This window comes from Limanda limanda, chromosome 6 (genome assembly GCF_963576545.1).
Source record: "Limanda limanda chromosome 6, fLimLim1.1, whole genome shotgun sequence".
In the NCBI taxonomy this organism is placed as follows: domain Eukaryota; kingdom Metazoa; phylum Chordata; class Actinopteri; order Pleuronectiformes; family Pleuronectidae; genus Limanda; species Limanda limanda.
Genome location: NC_083641.1, coordinates 22,906,861 through 22,926,750, shown reverse-complemented (window position 1 = coordinate 22,926,750; position 19,890 = coordinate 22,906,861). Strand labels below are relative to the sequence as shown.

General features: G+C 41.1%; 2 protein-coding genes across 2 annotated transcripts in view; both read right to left on the bottom strand.

The window, feature by feature from the left end:
• The window catches only part of nectin3a (nectin cell adhesion molecule 3a), a 30,309-nt gene extending 20,715 nt beyond the window's left edge, over positions 1-9,594 (bottom strand). The window contains exon 1 of the mRNA XM_061073137.1: positions 9,474-9,594. Coding sequence (XP_060929120.1) covers positions 9,474-9,567 — 94 coding nt within the window. The 5' untranslated portion in view covers positions 9,568-9,594. The remainder of the gene's footprint in view (positions 1-9,473) is intronic.
• A 6,211-nt stretch (positions 9,595-15,805) lies between these two features.
• LOC133003323 (diablo IAP-binding mitochondrial protein-like) lies at positions 15,806-19,026 on the bottom strand. Its single transcript, XM_061073026.1, has 6 exons — positions 18,982-19,026; positions 17,853-17,985; positions 17,262-17,384; positions 16,717-16,827; positions 16,482-16,578; positions 15,806-16,143 (listed from the first exon to the last, which is right to left on the bottom strand). Exons 1-6 carry the CDS (start codon positions 19,017-19,019, stop codon positions 15,947-15,949), a joined length of 699 nt encoding a protein of 232 aa, XP_060929009.1. The 5' UTR covers positions 19,020-19,026; the 3' UTR covers positions 15,806-15,946.
• Between the last annotated feature and the right edge of the window lie 864 nt (positions 19,027-19,890).

The following is a 19,890-nucleotide window of genomic DNA, read 5'->3' as shown; positions in this document are numbered from 1 at the left end:
ACAACCAGAAACAACATAGTTTATTTAAAGTATCTACGTGAGGTTAGTGAATGTCACATGTAGGCTATGGACACTGGTCTTGTGAATGTGCAGTTTTGCACAATGGCTTAGTGCAGAGATAGATGACTTTCTACATTTTAAATATAACCATTCAATTATCCCGTTGAATGAATGTAACTTTTTGGGGGGTTCACAAACCTTTGGAAGGCGACTGTTGCACCCTTCATTAATAAATTAGTCCATACTCTATTACTCTCTGATGGGCGAAGCTGCTTTGGACTTTCTCAAGCAAGCAGAAGCCTTCACAACAGGAACCTGCCTCTGAACTGTGTGTATGCACTGGTCAATAACAACAGTAAGTAGTTTGGTCAGTGTGGCATTTTACCAACATTATTATGGTCAGAGAGAGGTCATTTTACCGACACACCCACTCTTCCCGGCACACACTCTCACCCTGTTTCTGCAACAGATGAAAGCCGCACTGCTTTAGACCTACCACCCACTTTGAACAGTAAGAACAGAGAGATTTAGAAGCCTAGGTCACTTGTGACACGTCTGTATCGATAAAAAAATTTAATCCAAGCTGACTAAAGCACAAGTAGAGCAGAGGTTCTCAAACTTCTCCGCCTGTGAATACAAAAATAAAAGGTGCCAGAGCTTTGCAACTGCAATTATCCCTAAAGGTGACTGAAGCATACAAATGATATGGAGCTGGTTCACACAAGAACATGTCAAAATGTTGCCTGTGGCGCTGCAAATTGATTTGCTACAACTTAAGCTGTCGCTAATCTCTAATAATCACCACAGCAGTCACATGGGGGCAAACACTTTTTTTTCCTTCCCATTTTTTAAGTCTTTTGTAACAATTATGGCTAAAATAACTGTTCCTGTTTGTTTTGAACTTTAATACTCACAACCCCTTCAAGGACTCCTGACTTCAAGTTTGGGAAAAAGTGATCTACAGTGACCTCACAGAAGGACAAACATATATTGAAGAACAAGTCAAGCCTCAAACCCACTCCCCCATGTACTGTTTATGATGCCGTTATACTGATCTACATCCCATAAACCTACCCCTAGTTTATTCAAAAAGAAGCATACCATTAGGTGTATACATACAAGACATACCTTCTAGTAAGAAATTAAAGAGGTCCACCCACTACTCCATGTGTAAATTTCACAAAGAGTAAATTATCTAAAAGACTAAAAAAATGCAGTAAGACAACATACAAGTGTATTTATCTGGGACTCATGTTACATGTCTGGTTTGACATACTGTTTCCATAATATTCAGCTCACTTTGATGTAGAAGACAAATATTTTGAAGACATAAAAGCAATAGTACCTCATTTACTGTCAGCTCGGGATTCTAGTGTAAACATTACTGAAAAATATATAAATGCAAACTGTGCATTATTTTTTCTAAAGCCTAAATAGAACTGTTCACTTGTATTGTTCTGATCCCTTTCGCAATGCGTGTAGACGCGGAAAATAGCAACAACATTGAACAATAACGTTTGTCAGAAGAGAGCAGTAATCTTCCACTCCTACCCAGTGTGACGGAGCAGCTAAAAGACAGATATGATCCAGCTACCTTCATCAATACTGAACAATGGCTGAAGTCTATTTGATCCTCTCTGTTGCAGCTTGAATAACAGAGAGGAAATCTATTCAGCCTTACAGTCTTAAACTCCAGCTATTAATACTAAAGCATTGAAACTTATGTAAAAGGGCATAAGGTGGACATAAGCAGTATGGCAGAGATGCCCGGGGAATACTGAATCATTTGGCTGAATACCAGCAGGGAGTCAGCTGTGCTATTCAAGGCATTACTGCAACATCTCTGCATCAAGCACCAGAGGTGCTGGGTGTGATGGGATCTGACACAGGACTGAGGGCAGGGGAGCTGACGCCTAGAAAAAACCCAGTTCTGATATAATGGTAAAAGAACATCTTATCTGGTTTTATCTGTCACAGGGAAACACTCAGAGAAACACAGTGACTGAAATGCAGGAAAGCTCCAAGAATTGTGAACCGTCACTCATGGTGAGGCCATTATTGTAAATAATGTATGCAGTGAACATTTTCCTGCTCACTTACGGTTTTGGGACCTGTGATCGTGGGAAAGTAAGTCCAACACTAAGTGTGTTTTCATTGCTTAAATAGCTTGTATGTCACAGCCAAATGGTTCAATGCATCAATTTGTCGATCAGTCATAATAGGGCCTTCACTTGACAAGACAGCATCAACTTTGTGAGAGAATTGGAACTGTCTTCAACAAAAGCCAGAACGGTGGTTAGCTGACTTGGCTGAAATTGTCCAGATGTCTTAAACAAAATCCCTATCCTCAGTGAGAGGGATGGGTCGGGGTTTTCTCAAACATTACATTATAATCTGTAATACTTTACATGACAAGGGTTTTGTATTGTACGTTTTTCAGAACATCTGATAGTAAGCAGTTTGTTATGGTGGTGATAATGCAACTATAAGCTGTTTGCCAACTGCAATTAAACAATTAAGAAGTACATGTTAATTTCAGGTACCAGTAAATTGTGTGTGATGTTGTTAGATAAGATAAGATGCGTCTGTACAAGAAGCAGAAACATACAGCGCCAAAGACTATACATTCGCCAAAAAGTTCTGTTAGTGTGCTTCAAAGAAAATACGCAAATGTAGTGAAGTCGGAATGGGTCTCGCTCTCTCTTTGAGGATTTTTGCTTGAAATGCCCATCCCCACAGATCGTAGGGTTGGACAGATAAACATTGGGAGCTCAGAGCCGGGATGTAGGTGGGTGTAATCCTGACTTTACAAAGAGCAGATGAGCGACCCAAGCAGCAGGTGTGGTGAAAACATTGGTGGTAAAAACAAGAGATTCTTTTCATCTGCTACAGTAGACTGTATGTCGCTGCTCTTTGTGTACTACCAGTTGAGACAACACTACAGATTAGTTTACTCTCTACAATCAGCACTGCCAGTATTTGACTGCTGGGTGTTAATAATCTCCCACCTGGGTGGTAGGGGGTGTGTCAGTGCATACAAGCAACTGTGTGCCCGTCCCAAACATCATAACCACCCGGCAGCTGAGTGACCCAAACAAACAAGACTGAGCGGTGAAAAGCAGCCACACCTGTTTCCCATAACCCCGGTGCTCCTGTCCCGGGGGAATCGACTGCTGACTGTGCACATCCTGCGTCTATACCTCTTTAATATGGACTGTGAAGCCACATTGTATCCCAGTGACCCTAGCCTCAGTCACACACTGCGATCTGCTCTTTGAGGGGAAAAAAGCCTGACTCCTGAAAACAGCAGGCAAGAAATGTTTCTCTCTGTTCATTCACAGTCGTTAATTAACCATGGAAATATCTGGAACCATTTATACCGGGCTGTTTCCGAAGACTCCTTGACTGAAGCAGGCAATTCCTGTCTATCCAAGATGTCTTCAACAGACAAGACATAATAGCGAAAACACAGTGAAAATAGCACTGCTAATATTAGCATTTTGTATTTTTTCTAAATGTTCCCCCTTTTCCTGAGGGTTTTAAACGGCTAATTACTGTTTTCCTAATGACGGGTAACTCCCTATGTAGGAAATAGAGACAAACATTAATGCCACCAGAAGCACCATAATTGACTCATGAAACCAGACGATTGGGTTGAAAGGTTGAGGCTGGCACGGTTCTATATTTGAGCCGTTTGGACCCATGGAAAGTTCAACATTACTGTGACTCTCAATGTTTTCCAACTTCCCTCACCTGTCTGCGGCACTCAGCCCCAAAGTCACTCAGTCATAAAGAAGCTGTGAATACTTCAACGTTAAGACGAAAATATTTAGTTGTTTCTTTTTAAGCTACTTTCTAAAACAGTTGCCCGTTAGCAAAAGGCACTCAGACATAAGTAGATGTGCTTTATATTTTGTATTGACTCAAAATAACTCACAGTGGCCATATTCATAGGGATATAGGTACATATGAGTCAGTCAGAGTGTAGGGCTAACTTTTTTGAAAACAACTTTTTGGGCTCGTAGATTGTAAATAAAGATGGACGAAACATCTCCACTTCCTCCTGTTGTACAAAAACTCAGCAATAATGCTTGTTTAGTCAGGGTCACTCAGGTTAATGCTAAAAAACAACTCAATTACCCTCATTCCTAAGGGGAACAGTTGGCTCAAAGTATTCAACAACTGACTGCAGTGTCATAAAAGTTTTTATTTATCCCTGTGACAGCCAAGTCCATGGCTAAAGCCAAAACAGGAGGTCACAGCTCTGAGTCGACTAATGGACCACCAGGGAGCAAGTTGCCATTCAGAGCCTCTGACAGTCAGTCACATCTGTCGGGGGAAGAGGAAGCAAAAGGGTGGAGTCAACAGAAGCTGGTGACCACAGCCTGCTCCCTGAACCCCACACACAGCCTCCACGTCCCACAATAAAGCAGCAACTCATCTGCTGATGGCCGTCGTTCAAAAAAAACTAAAAACACTGCATGCATTTAATGTGATTAGGCGTTTTCAGTCTGCTGCCTTCACAACTGAGATTCAACATCAAATGGGCGGCTGGGATGGAGGCAGCAGCTGCGACCCACAGATGTGCTGCTCCAACTTACTTTCAAGCACTTTCTTGATATAGTACATGACCAGTGGATAATTAACAGGAACCAACAGTGAAATTTTGGCATCTGTGGATATATTTAGACAGCACATCACAAGTCTGTCTAGCTTACCAAGTCACAGTTATGGATAATCAACTATCATTTGAAGAAGACCGGCTGGAGGAACGTTGAACACAACAACTGAGTCAAGAAAACAACTTTTATAACTGCAGATTTCTTAGCTTGATAAAACTTTGAAATGGTTTGGCAAATAACTGTACAGTATCTCTCCATTTATAACCTGAATTTACAATAAATAATAAGTTTTCCAACAACCAACCCCCCAAAAAAAGGATCTTATGACCTGATCTACCCTTTAACATGTGGTGGCACGCTATAAGAATTCAATTTTCTGTGACAGACCTACTTTCTTGGCTTCGTCCTCCTGTGATTTATCAACCAATGAAGCACATTAACATGAGTTTGACGACCAAATCTGCTCTGTCAGTGCGCTCCTTTTTCAAATCTATTTCTGTTTTGAGTCTGTAATTTCGGTGGCTCCATTACTACATTATTTATTTAGATTGTGAATCATGCGGCTCCGAAAGCAGAAACCACAAAACTACGGCCTTCAATTACAGACCTCACAGCCTGTAGCCACGCCTCGAATGAATCCCCTCCTCACAACCCAGTCAACATGACAGGGAATCTGATAATGACACAGTCAAGGAAACTGACAACACTATTTTGTGTCACAGAGTCCCCCCCCCCTCTGAACACTTGTGCTCTGCTTGACGCACAACCGTCTGCCTGAGCCTCATGGGCTCTAGCCATGTGTTGTTGAGAGGCAAAAACCTACACACACTTCTTTTCCAGATACAACAACAACAACACTAACCTTATGCTAATTAAGCTGTCAAGGTGACGATCTGGACTGAAAACCTGCACACGCATGGCGCCGAGCAACACATGTATGGAAACTCATCAGCTTAGTTCGCAGCAGAGAGTTGTTTATCAGTTTGCTGTGTTGATTTATGAACCAGTGTTTTGTGGGTAGGGACGAAAAAAGTACGGTATGAAGAAGAGTCTGTAAAAGTATGTGTTGTGTGAGAGAGCGGGAGACAGACATGACACTAGTGGCAGCAGCAGAGACAATACTAGAGCTAGACTGATGAATCGGCTGGGCCAAAAATAAAATCAAGAAAAAAACATCTGCGGTAGTATCTTGTCATTAACATATCTCGTCTAAGATCAATTCGCAGAACATAGAGGCTAAAGATACGTGTGGGAGGTCAAGTAGTGTCTCCGATGCACAATTTATCGCCATATTATAATGACCATGATCACAATTCATTACAAAAATACATTTAGATTCTTATCAAAAATATTTTGGTGAAGTTATGCATTTATCTTAGGTTGGCCCCCAAATATCCATTTCAGTCTGACTCTAGTTTACATACACAAATACTATATATTGTCATATATCGATATCAGTACTGGCCTAAAAGATCCAGTTCTCGTTCAGCTCGTTCAAAACTTAGTCAACAGATTATTTGATAAACATAAAATCCATCTGTGCCCATGTTAATAATGAAAGAATTGTTTTGAATAACTTGCTTTAAGGGGAAAACGCCAGATGGGAGATTGAACTTTCAGGGTAATCTTTGATTGAGGGATAAATGGAAGGAATTACCTTGTGATTAATCCTAAAAGTAATCATTGATAGATTGGGGGGGAGTCTGTTAGGTATTAAAATTAGCCATGCAGGACTTTTTGGTAGAAGCTATCAAGCATGACATATAGAGCGTACACAAAACAACAAATGGTGCATTCCTGAGCAGTATTTACTCAGGTATACATCCATCTGTGTTTGCCCCCTCTTTTGTCTTTGCAGGACATGTGTTGTAATCCCAGGCTCAGGACTGGGACATGGACCGGCCCACCACCAGCTCCCCCTCCCTCTCTCTCTCTCAGCTTCTCGGCCCGGGACGGTATGGAGGCTGGAGGGTGCTCCGGTTGGCATGCAGCCCAACTGCAGGTCAATACTTCCAGAGACTGTGGGACTGCAGTGCATGCCTTGAAATATGTCTTCATTTCCCCTGCCACCCCTCACGCCCCAAGAGCAGAGGGGGGACTGCACTGCTGTCTCCTCTCCTGTATCACATAACGTTTACCCCACCACCACCATCACCACCACCACAACCATCTCCATCTGAGTCCTACCACTTGGCAAACTTTTCACAAAGGAGCTCCTCTCTGCTCCCCAGAAGTGACACCCATATTATTTCATGTCGCTTCTATTTCTGGACACCGCTAACAACTGCTGCCTCTCTGTGACTTTGGAGTCGTTTGAGTGGGAGAGGAGGCAGCCGGTCTTCCCTGGTCTCACACACACACACATACACACACGTACACAGACACACACACACAGAGTAACGCAAGCGAAGTCATGATGTGACACACTGCACTACTTTATAATGTGCAGCCGGTACATTTCCTCACACACGCAGACAGTTGTCTCTATAGTTGTGAGGACACTCATTGGCATTATGTATTCCCTAGCCCTTTACCCGACCCATCAAAACAAAATGACTAATCCCAGTCCTAGCCATCAAAACTTAATGTCTTACCCTAACCATCAAAACTGAATGTATTACCCTAACCATCGAGATATCTCTTCTAAACCTAACCATTAAAACAAAATGTCTAACCCTAACCATCAAAACTATGTCTTACCCTAACCATCACAACTAAATGTCTAACCCTAACCATCAAAACTATGTTTAAACCTAACCCTTAAAACTTAATACTTAACCCTAACCATCAAACCTAATGCCTCACCCAATTCTAACCCTAAACCCAAGTCTTAACCCTCGTGCAGCCCAGTGAGCTCGTGAGGACGAGGCAGAATATCCTAAAATGATGGTATTAAACCAGAATTGGCCCTCATACCTATAGAGACACACACACACGTACACAGACACACACACACACAGAGTAACGCAAGCGAAGTCATGATGTGACACACTGCACTACTTTATAATGTGCAGCCAGTACATTTCCTCACACACACACACAGACAGTTGTCTCTCTAGTCGCAAGGACATTCATTGGCATTATATATTCCCTAGCCCTTTACCCGACCCATCAAAACAAAATGACTAATCCCAGTCCTAGCCATCAAAACTTAATGTCTTACCCTAACCATCAAAACTGAATGTATTACCCTAACCATCGAAACTTAATACCTAACCCTAACCATCGAGATATCTCTTCTAAACCTAACCATTAAAACAAAATGTCTAACCCTAACCATCAAAACTATGTCTTACCCCAACCATCACAACTAAATGTCTAACCCTAACCATCAAAACTATGTCTTACCCTAACCATCACAACTAAATGTCTAACCCTAACCATCAAAACTATGTTTTAACCTAACTCTTAAAACTTAATACTTAACCCTAACCATCAAACCTAATGCCTAACCCAATTCTAACCCTAAACCCAAGTCTTAACCCTCGTGCAGCCCATTGAGCTTGTGAGGACGAGACAGAATATCCTATAATGATGGTATTGAACCAGAATTGGCCCTCATACCTATAGAGACACACACACACACATGTACACAGACACACACACACACAGAGAGTAACGCAAGCGAAGTCATGATGTGACACACTGCACTACTTTATTATGTGCAGCCGGTACATTTCCTCACACACGCAGACAGTTGTCTCTCTATAGTTGCAAGGTCGGTCATTGGCATTATGTATTCCCTAGCCCTTTACCTGACCCATCCAAACAAAATGACTAACCATAACCATCACAACTAAATGTCTTACCCTAACCATCACAACTAAATGACTAACCATAACCATCAAAACTAAATGCCTAACCCTAACCATTAAAACTTAATACCTAACCCAACCATCAAATCTAAATGTCTAACCTTAACCATCAAAACTGAATGTCTAATCCCAGTCTTAACCATCAAAACAAAATGACTTATCCTAACCATCACAACTAAATGTCTTACCCTAACCATCAAAACTAAAAGCATAACCCTAACCCTAACGACCAAACCTAAATGGCTAACCCAATTCTAACCCTAAACCCAAGTCTTAACCCTCGAGCAGCCCATTGAGTTCGTGAGAACGAGGCAGAATATCCTCCACAATGATGGTACTGTAATATTCCATATATATTTCTACTGTATAGATCTTATTTATTTACATTTTCACTTTAATATGCACAATACTCTGCACTTTTACTGCTTTTTTTTTGCACTTCTGGTTAGACGCTAAACTGCATTTCGTTGTATATTGTGCAATGACAATAAAGTTGAATCTAATCTAAAATTGGCCCTCATACCTATAGAGACACACACACACGCACACACTGACACACACACACATTGCCACACGCACACACAGGCACACACATTCAAGAGTACCGTTAGCTCAGTCATGATGCGACACACTGGAACTACTTTTTAAGATCCCCTAGCTAAACAATCTGCTCCTGCCGAACAACACAACCCAGCCTGTGAAGTTGTGTGTCCGGTCACGTTAGCTCCATGTGTGTGATTAGCAGTTCTCTGTGTGTGGACGTGAGTTATTCTCCTGAACTATTGTTAGAAACACGGACGGAGGGAAGAGCGACGTGTTCGGAGGAGCTGACCCCAGGAGAGGCTGCTTCCCCCGGGCGACGAGATGTCAGTGAGCCCGGGGGGGAAGCTAGCAGCCCGGGGACCGAACCTCTCCAACACGGCGGCTCGGATCCGGGACAACACAACACACACACACACACGCTCCCGCAACTTTCCCCGGTGGCTTCGGGTTTGGGTTAGAAAAGAAAAGCGACAAAAGAACCAGAGAAACTCACAGGTGAGTCCGCACAGGGTGAGCAGCGAGGCCAGGAGCCGCAGTCCTCCTCCGCGGGCTGGGAGAGTCCGTCCGCCCGCTGCTGGTTCCTCCATGACTCCCTGTGTGTGTCTCTGTGTGTGTGTGAGTCTGTGTGTGTCTGCTCCGCTCTGTGATTCACTGTGCTGCTGCTGCTGCTGCTCTCCATAGCGACCGAGCCGCGTGGGCTGGACCACTGCTCTCACACACACACACACACACAAACACACACACAACCACACATACACACACACACTCACACACACACACTCACACAACCACAAAACACACACATACGTCACAGGACCCCTGACCATTCCCATCTGACTTTACTTGTCTCCATATTTTAGGTATGTATTCAACAGTGGCGGATCTAGGTTTTGTCCCAATCAGGGGCTGTAGGGGGGGGGCACTAATTACAGGGCCTGGATGTATACTGGGGGGGGGGGGTCGCAATTAAAAATTTTCACACAGTGGACTTAGTGTTGACAGTTTTTCCAAGTTTTAAAGAACGTGTCACAGTCGGTAGTAATCATTTAATAATAGTATAATTGAATTATTATTTATTAAACGTGCCATGTACATACTATGCGGAAGCACACATGCAGGTGATTAGTTCCTGTAGGGGGCGCTGTGAACAAACGACGCTGCAATTAAACGCAACACTGAAGATTATTTCTAATCTCAGGGGCCAATGCAGTTTCAGCTGGGGGCCGCAGTACGCCGCGGCTCCGCCCCTTATATAAAATAACAAACATGAGAAATAAAAGACATGAACTTGTCCGAAACACTATTATCGTACCTTGTAAATTCTGCTTGCACAAGTCAAGAGGAAATGTGTCATTTTGTTTCCTCCTTTAACTTTACGGGAAAAAAATGACAAAGCATTCCTATGTAAACCTCTCTCTATTTGTATCCATCTAATCTTTAATTAAACCTTATTTAGTGCTGACTGATGCCTACAAATCTGTTCTACTACAATGCCCTCAATGCTTGTTAAATGTTATGTTTATTATGTTAATAAAGTTTTTATAAGCTGTTTGGCATCTGCTGTCATTTTTTTTACTTTCATTTCTCCCTGTTGTTGTTTTCCATCTCCCTGTTGTGCTTGTCTGTTGTCATTGGTGTGTCTTTGTGACTGTTTTATGTCTCTGTGTGGTTGTTTAGTGTTTCTTTGTGGTCACTTTGTGTCTCCTTGTAGTCCCTTTGTTTTGTTCTCGGCCATTCGTGCCTGTTTGTGGTGATTTAGGACCTAAGTTTTACCATTCTTCAACTATTGGTGGATGTGTTGTGTCTCTTTGCAGTTGTTTTGAGCATCTTTGGGGTAGTTATATGTGTATTTGTTGTACATTTACATTTGTACATTTGAGTCTCTGTAGCTGTTTTTTGTCGTTATGAGGTCATTTGTGTCTTTTTGTGGTCATCATGCGTCTCTCTGAAGTCATTTTTTATTAATTTCTTTGGCTTTTAAACACAATTATAGAAAGTTGATCTGCATCTTTCATTTAATAATCTAAATCTATAAACTAGTCACATGAATGTCGTGGAGTGAAAAGTACCATGCAGTATTTCCCTTTAAACTGTATAAAAATAAAGTTGCACAAAATGAATCTCAAGTGAAAAAGGTAAAGCACAAGTAAATGTACTTAGGTTAGTGGCAGTAGCAAAAAAAAACATAGCTATCTTAATAGTAGCTGTAGTAGTAGTAGTAGCAGTAGTAGTAGTAGTAGGGTCATAGAAGTGAAATGAATCCGAAAACATTCTTAAATTCTAAACTTTGTAAGTCGCTTTGGATAAAAGTGTTAGCTTGTATATCAAAGATGGTTGAAACTGATTTATGTTTCCTGCTTGTCCCTCATTCATGACACATTTTAAAAGCATTGACTTTTGCTGTGGGATAGGAGTAAGGTCGGATTACCAGCTGGATAACATGAGCAGCTGCCTTAAGGCCCCGGAACCTCAGGGGGGGGTCAGAGGCTCCTGCTTCACCATGTGGCAATTAGTTTGTGGAAATCTGATTAATCGAACATTTGTTAGGTAATATCATTTGCAACACCGCAGCACAATATAAACTGAAATGATTAAAGCCCTGAACTGACACCTGCATTGTTATTCAAATTGGATCTAAGGCTTTTCTTGTAGATGAGCGTCAAGTCTAGGTTTAAGAACTTTATCATGTCAGTTGATTTTGTACTTATGTAAACCAATTGGGCCCAATAAAAATCACACATTATTAATGCTTAGGCAGACTGTGGGAGGGACAGGGTTGGATGAGCCCATAGAGGATTAATCCCACACTGAATAGAACTGAATATTCAAACATAACTAGATAACTGTTTAACACTTAGTGCAGTGGCCTCACAGCGAGAAGGTTCTGTGTTTGATCCCTAATGGCCAATCAGAACCTTTCTGTGTGGAGTTTGTACGTTCTCCTTATGCCCCTGTGCACGTGTGGGATTTCTCCTGCTTCTTCCCTCAGTCCCAACACATGCAGTTTAGATCAAGTGGAGACTCAAAGTTGCTCGTATGTGTGAATGTGAGTGTGGATGGTGGATGGTGTCATTTACATGTTGGTCCTGTGACCAGCTCAGGGTGGAATCCCTATAGGATGGATGGATGATTAGCATTTGCATATAGGGGAATTCTGTACTGTCTATTCCCTTTCTCATAAAAATAAGTAAAAGGGAAACTTTGTTGAGATTGTTGTTGGGAATTCCTCTTCTTCTCGAAGAAAACTGAAATGACTCGCACACTAAACTGCAACAAACATTTAATATTTATACTTTTTCAGACCAGTGACTGAGCTCATGGAGCCACTGTACCTTGTATCTGTCTTGGCAGGTTCTCTGGGGATCAGACTTGTGAACAAGAAGTTACAAACCATTAAATGTTCTCATACGCAGGGTCCATATTGAAAGCTGATATAAGTCTTGCTTTCAATTAACACTAATTCAATCGCTCTTGTCCTCTTTTAATAGATTCAATCAATTAAAACAAATATGGATAACACAAGTTTAAATAAAAACAAGCTTCCCTTGCTACTACAAATAAAATGTAAATCTACAGAACCTTTACTGGTCTAAAGGGAAGAAACATCAAATCTACAGGAATATTGTATCTACATTTTTAACACAATGAGGAAGACAGAAGAGATTGTTGTGTAGGAGTTTGCTGAGGCACATGTTCTGTATAAATGTGTAACCAATGTCATGAAACTATTGTAAAACTCTGGGGGAAATCAGGAGGAAGTGAATGTGAAAGTTGGTTGAAACCCCAGGAGATGAGCTGCTGAAGGACGAAACAGCCACATGCAGCTGAGGCATTTGGCGGATTTTTGTTTCTGAAAGAGCGAGGGAATTTGTCTCTCAACACAGACACACTGTGGCTGCTCTGCCCTGAAACAAAGTGGTAATGAAATACTCCCCTGCATTGTTCTTTTCTTTGAGATAATTACAGCTTTCACACATTCAGTAATCCAGCGCCGCATGCAGCACGGTGTTATTATCGTGCACTGTAGCTTGATAAACCTGCTCCGTCAGCAGTTTTAGGCGGACATCATATTTAGTCACGGAAGATAAGCAAAAATTCTCGTCTCAATGTGGTTCCCACATATTGAGCTCCCCGCTTCATTCTGCAGTGACATCTTCATGACCAGTGTTAGTGTAGCAGTCCTCACGAGGGGATGTGAACTCTGCAGGGAGCCTCCATCTTTGGCAAAATTCACCACGCTCCCTCTCCGAGTGCTACAACCCAGCTTCAGTGTGATTAAAGCATGACCCAGGATGTGTCACCACACTGTACCCCCTGCCTTTATACCCTCTGGTGGTTTATTTATACCCTCAAAGAGCCATAAATCCCCAGGTGAAAGTGCTGCCCTTTTCACCGATCAATCTCCCCTCCTGGGCCACTTTGCATTGGAACTGTAAAGTCAGTGCAGCGAGGATGCTTGTGTCTTTATGAGATGATAACTCACGTCTTATTTTCATCCATAAAACAATTAACGTGTTAACAACGTCACAGATTTGGATGAAAAACTTTCAGCATGGATCATTTCATACCTCAGGCAGAACTTGTGCTGCATAAATGCTGCATAAATGCTCAGTCCCCCCACATTAGCACTAAATAGTTTATGAGCATTTAAGGCCCATGACCTTTGTAATTGTGGTTCCCTCATTTAGATTTTATGCTGCAAAAATACTTCTAGGTAAGCACTATTGCATTTTCTTCCAGTCAGGCTGGGCTGCACTGGCACCAGCTCTCCTGTGACCAGTGTGTGCACGTCCGCACGGTCTGTGGGACATTTGGTTTTACAGTCTGTGAAAACAGTCTTTGTTAAACACAACATTCCTCACTAGCCGGTCCTTGCACACCTCAAAACCTCACACACCAAACACCCCCACCCCCCACGCCAAACACACACACACACACACACACACACACACACACACACACACACACACACACACACACACACACACACACACAATCATGGTCTCATCCCCTGCAGAGGCCTGACCATCCAGAGAAGGAAGAGGTCACCTCACTGCTGACGCTACACACTCGTGCCTGCAGCTCCACATAGGTCTTCCCCATAATGAGCTCCCTCTCACAATGACCCTCTGCAGTGCATGCCGACCTTTGGAAGGCGTATGAGACAATTTGGAGAGCGTACCTGTTACAGAGCATATTAACACTGCTGACAGATAAGGCAACTGTATTTGGAGGCAAACATGCAGGTACTATGTATATTTATAAAGTGTAGTTACTTTTCTCCAATGTCTATGTGCTGAAGGTGCATAAGTGGGAAATGTAGATGGCAGAAGTTAATTAGAGAGTTTGTATATAAATGGATTATAGTTCATGGCGATTATACTGTTATGTACATGATATGCACATGCTGGCTTGAAACAAAAAGCCACATGCAAATGGAGGTATATGCACCAGGGTCGGCAGTAAACACCAAAGAAAACAGTGTAGCTCATAACTTTAACTATCAAAAATATGTACAACATGAAATAATAATGACATTAAATACATTTCATTTGATGCAGAAACATAACATCAGGAGTAGATTTAGATCGCCATCTGCTGGAATTAAAGGGTAGGTTCATAATTTTTGGGCCTGTAAGTGGCGACCATGTGAACACACTTGGTTTTGGCATGTAGACAAATATCCGCAGTCTTTCTTCTGTGTAAAAGAACAAACATTTCCCAGAATCCATCTGAAGCTTCCAGAGACCTCATTGGTCAGAGTTTGACAAATCAGGTAATATTTCCTTCACAGGACGAGGACTTTGGATTTTGTCAGCCTCGGATTTGAGGGACAATTACTGCAAGTGAAGCCAGCGTTCATGTTAATGAGGGCATTTGACTATTTTCTAAGACAAGGCTTTTAAATGTGACCCTGTCATTAAGCTTATAAAGCAGAAATGTAAAAGACAATAAACAGAATAACTATTGAATCATGAGTTAATCTGGGAAATTGTTGTGCAGATTGTGAAGTTCTACTTACACTTGCTGTCCCACAAATAAGCCTAAACCTGAATAATATAGGAATAATAAGAAGACTAATCAATATAATTGTGTCGCAATCAAATCTGTCCAGTTATGGATTATACTTTTTTTTTAACGGTTGATAAAAGAAGGATGGTTTGTTTACTGTTCTGTGAAAGTGTAGAAAGAGATGAGGCTGTAGATGAAGTGACGACAGCTCAGAGCTGAGAAACAGCCTAAAAGCTCTGTGGCAGAAAGTCAGGACATGGGTAATTTGCAGTGAAGGTAGAGGTGTTGAGTGAAAACAAGAGATACAAATAACAAGTAAAGCAACACGGCCTTAATAGATGATGGTCTCAAAGGAACAGGTGAGAGGGAGTCAGAAGGAAATTCAACTGCACCAACAAAACTTAATATTAACATTGAATGTGTTATTTGGCCTCTTGTGTGGCAAATATTTAGTATTTATATCCTTTAGCTTTTGTATCTGCAGCGTCACAAAATCAAACAATAGCATCACAATAAAGAATCTGATACACATATCACATAGAAAAACAACATATTCATTGAGTAAACATGAAGCGAAATGCTATGTTAAAATGTTCTGATGTGAAGACAAAGGACAAAACAGTTTGATGTCTTTATACTGTTTCTTGTCTTTATTACAATTAAGTCCGACAACATATCAACAAAAATCCAATGCAGGTCAAATCACAACACAATAAACAGAAGAGAGAAAACAGAAAACCGCACCAGCAGTTGATAGTAGTCTTCAATGAACAAACACGATGATTGGTGAGATGTTTGTGGTCATTTTGTGTGATTCAGAGTCACTTAAGGCTCATTGTATGACCAATGAGACATTTTAAATCAGAAATATAGACCCAAAATGGGAGAAGACAGCATTAGAATGATAACATGTTAGTCTTACTCTCTGTTTTCTGATACAGCTGTGTGTTTGTTTTAGTCTTCTCTCAGATAAGCTTCAGGCATCTCCTCCTCATCATTATTAGCAGGCTGCTGAGTCATCATTTGAACCTCCATTAATTTGGTCTCGGCCAACTTCTTGTCTGCGTCCGCGGACAGCTTCTGCGCCTTCTCCACCTGCGACACGGACACCTCAAGGTTTGAATTCATCGTGATGGACGCATGGTCGGCCCCTGGAAACACAAAGAAGTAAACACAAAGTTCAAGGGTTGAGATTACACCACCTCGAGTTCGGGCATTAGGGAGGCGCTGCTGTCCATCATCTCCATTGTGCCTTTCACAAAGTTCCGCTGAGTGGCAGCAAATGATCCGTACACTGTCCAAAGTGTAAGACTGACAGCTGATGAATAAGAACGGGCCGAAGCCACAAAGTACAAAGCTTGGAGAGGATTATTCAAAACTTAACACTTACACTGTTTTACAAGAACCCTGAGAAAACCGGCCTCGGCACTGCAAATCCTAACACATAATATCCTTGAGTTACAACACACACAATTGATCTTCTACACACCTGATGTGTATGCTGCCTCCGCGGCTGTCTCACACATCTTGACCGCGCTGATCCAAGTTGACTCGAAACGCTTGCATTCATCCTGTCTGTCATTAACCTATCAGTACAGAGAGAAATATTAAAACGTCAAACAGGCCTCCTGTGATATTTACAGAGTGGCTATCTATAAATTACCTGAAAAACAGACATGTTTAGAAATACTTTTCAACAGAGAGAACAACATAAACAAACTAACCTCTGCCCGCTGGCCAATGATCACCTGCCAGATTGAATCCTCCTCGTCTTTAGTCAGTTTTCCCAGTGATGTTAGGTATTTTCTTTGCAGAGCATTGAGTATGTGCACAGCCTGTTCACAAACATAGAGAGAACATGCACGGGTTTCATTTAACTCAAACACCAACTATGGTGACAGAGGAGCACATCAAAAGTTTTCAGGAAAACAACATTTCTGTTGTTGACAAATTCAGATTTGACTTTTAATTTCCCCTGTCATGTATTGGGAGAGAAAGCCAAAGTCACAGAGATCTTCATTCTGAAATCAAACTACAACTCTCAAAACTGCTAATCTATCAATTAAATAAGTGTGGAATTATATATAGTTATAAATGTTGGTGTTTTTGGGGTGACGTATAGACTCGACACTCACCTGCTCTGCTTTCAACCCCTGAACTATTTTAAGTTTAGAAACTGACAGATATTAGTTTATATATACACAAAACATGATAACAAACATAGCAATTCAATAAGGAAAAAACTGTTGACCATAGGCTGAAGACTTACTTTTGAATACTCAGTGATGGCGTCTATGAGAGCTAAGGTGGCTTGTGAGAGAAAAGTGGTTGAACTGTCGGTAACCAGAGACGCTGCTCGTCTGATCAGAGAGTCATGAGAGAGCTGTTCAACCTGCAGCACAGACACGGAGGGAAACACAGAAAAGAGTCAGGACAAACTAGTGGTTCAAGAATCCCTGCGGTCCTTAGCTTCAATACAAGTATCAGTTCAACACAGATGAAAATAAACACTCAAATAGATAAAGTTTAAAATCCTATCTTAGGGAAAATTACAAAGACACTTTTAGGAAAATGTACATTGTCAGTGTTGTATTTATATGTACATGTATATTACATCATGGGATTTTTATTGCTGATGCATTCATGTGAAAATATTACCCTGCAACCTAACAAGTAACAGTCAATAAATGAAGTCTAAAATATAGGCTATAATACTTAAAAATGTACTAGAGTTTTGCATGTAGTACTTACTTTTCACCAATAAACAAATACACACGATAAATGTGTCCTTTCAGTTGAATTCTGTCTATGACTGTAGAAATTCTTTCATGCTTCTGTTTCTGGCCGGTGACAGACTCACCTGTTTGAAAGGTACAGCGCACAGCCCTCCGCCGACGGCGAAAGACGCCAAACTTGTGTACAGAACATTTGTCCATTTCCTCGGTTTATGCACTGCAGTATTTTTACAGTTGAACAGGACCCGAGCAGAACTCCTGAAGAGAAACAAATGTTTTAAATCAGAGCAGTCATTTCCCACTAATTTAGCATTAGGAATTCATCATCATATTGCATTGTTTCCATTTGTCATCAAAGGAGAATGAACTAAGACATGTTTAGTTTTATCACACACAGCTAATCTTAAATGTTTAATGAGGAAAACAGTCTTCATTTGAATTATACAGTAAGAAAATGGTATTAGGGCTGTGATATAATTTGTGGCTGATTTCCATTTGTTTATAGTTAAAACAGAGCTGTAACATCCATTTTAATTTATCCGCTGAATAATGTTTTCTATATCAATGTATGAATTAGTCTGTAACATGTCAGAAAATATTGAAAGATGCCTGCTATCGTGTCAAAAAACCACAGATGGTGTATTCAACGGATTTTTATACAAAGAGTTAAAAACAAATTCAGCAAATGATCATGTGAGAGAAGCTTAAACCTGCAATTCCCGAGTTATCATTATGGAAGTAGCTGTCCCCCAAAAATGTCACGTCTGTTCCCTGTACATACCCAGTATTTACAAGATGGTATAAAAAGAATTAGAAGCAAAGAATATCCAGTGGTGACTCACTTCCCTATTTGTGTTTGTTTACATCAGCTGTCTCTTCATTTACAGTATTGTATTTGTGTCTGACTTTAATCCGGAAGTTGTCCTGTGACTCGGAGTGAGTTAGAATATAACACGAAGATAATACTTCGTCCTCATATAGGGACGAAGACATGTTATATATGTGTTCTCGATCCACTTGTGTATGATTATCTAACAATAAACACAGTAAATGTCAAATGTAAAGCGAAAGAAAAACAGATGTAATGAGTCAGCTCCGTCGTCCGCGCTGTTATCAAACTAAACCTTCTCGTTCTCCCGCGTTAGAGTCAACAACAGCTCCCGATGTTTGAGATGAAGATATTTCACTGTGATATTAACAGTTAATTGTTGATTCAGTTTGTTTAACTTGATCTGTCCGAGATAAACATCTCACCTGAGGAAGTAGGCGGCTCCCCTCCGGACCGCGGCCATGTTGGTCCGTCACAATAAAGTGTTCGTGCCGCTGAGCGAAGGTTCCGCCTGATGGTGAACACTGAAAACTGGTGCCCCCTCCTGGTCAAATATAATATAATATACACACGTGGACAAAATTGTTGGTACCCTTCCGTTAGAGAAAGAAAAACCCACAATGGTCACTGAAATAACTTGAAACTGACAAAAGTAGTAATAAATGAAAATTTACTGAAAATTAACTAATCAAAATCAGACATTGTTTTTTAATTGTGGTTCAACAGAATCATTTAAAAAAAAAAAAAAAACGAATGAAAATTGCCTGGACACAAATGATGGTACCCCTAGAAAAGATTGAAAATTATATGACTGTAGTGACATCGCAGGTGTCTTCAAACATCGCAGGTGTCTTCAAACCTGTCATCAGTCAGTCTGCCTATTTAAAGGGTGAAAAGTAGTCACTGTGCTGTTTGGTATCATGGTGTGTACACACGTAACATGGACCACAGAAAGCTAAGGACAGAGTTGTCTCAGGAGATTAGAAAGACAATTATAGACAAGCATGTTAAAGGTCAAGTCAATAAGACCATCTTCAAGGTCTACAGTTGCACATATTATTCACTAATATTCAGAAGTTTAAGGTCCCCTGGACTGTAGCCAACCTTCCTGGACTTGGCCGCATGAGGAAAATTGAAGGCAAAATGAACGACGGATAATACGAATGGTAACCAAAGATCCCAGAACGACTTTCAAAGAGATTAGAGGTGAACTCCAAGGTCAAGGTCCATCAATGTCAGATTGCACCATCCGTCGCTTTTTTGAGCCAAAGTGGATTTCATGGATTTCATGGATGACCGAGGAGGACACCACTGTTGAAAGCAAATTATAAAAA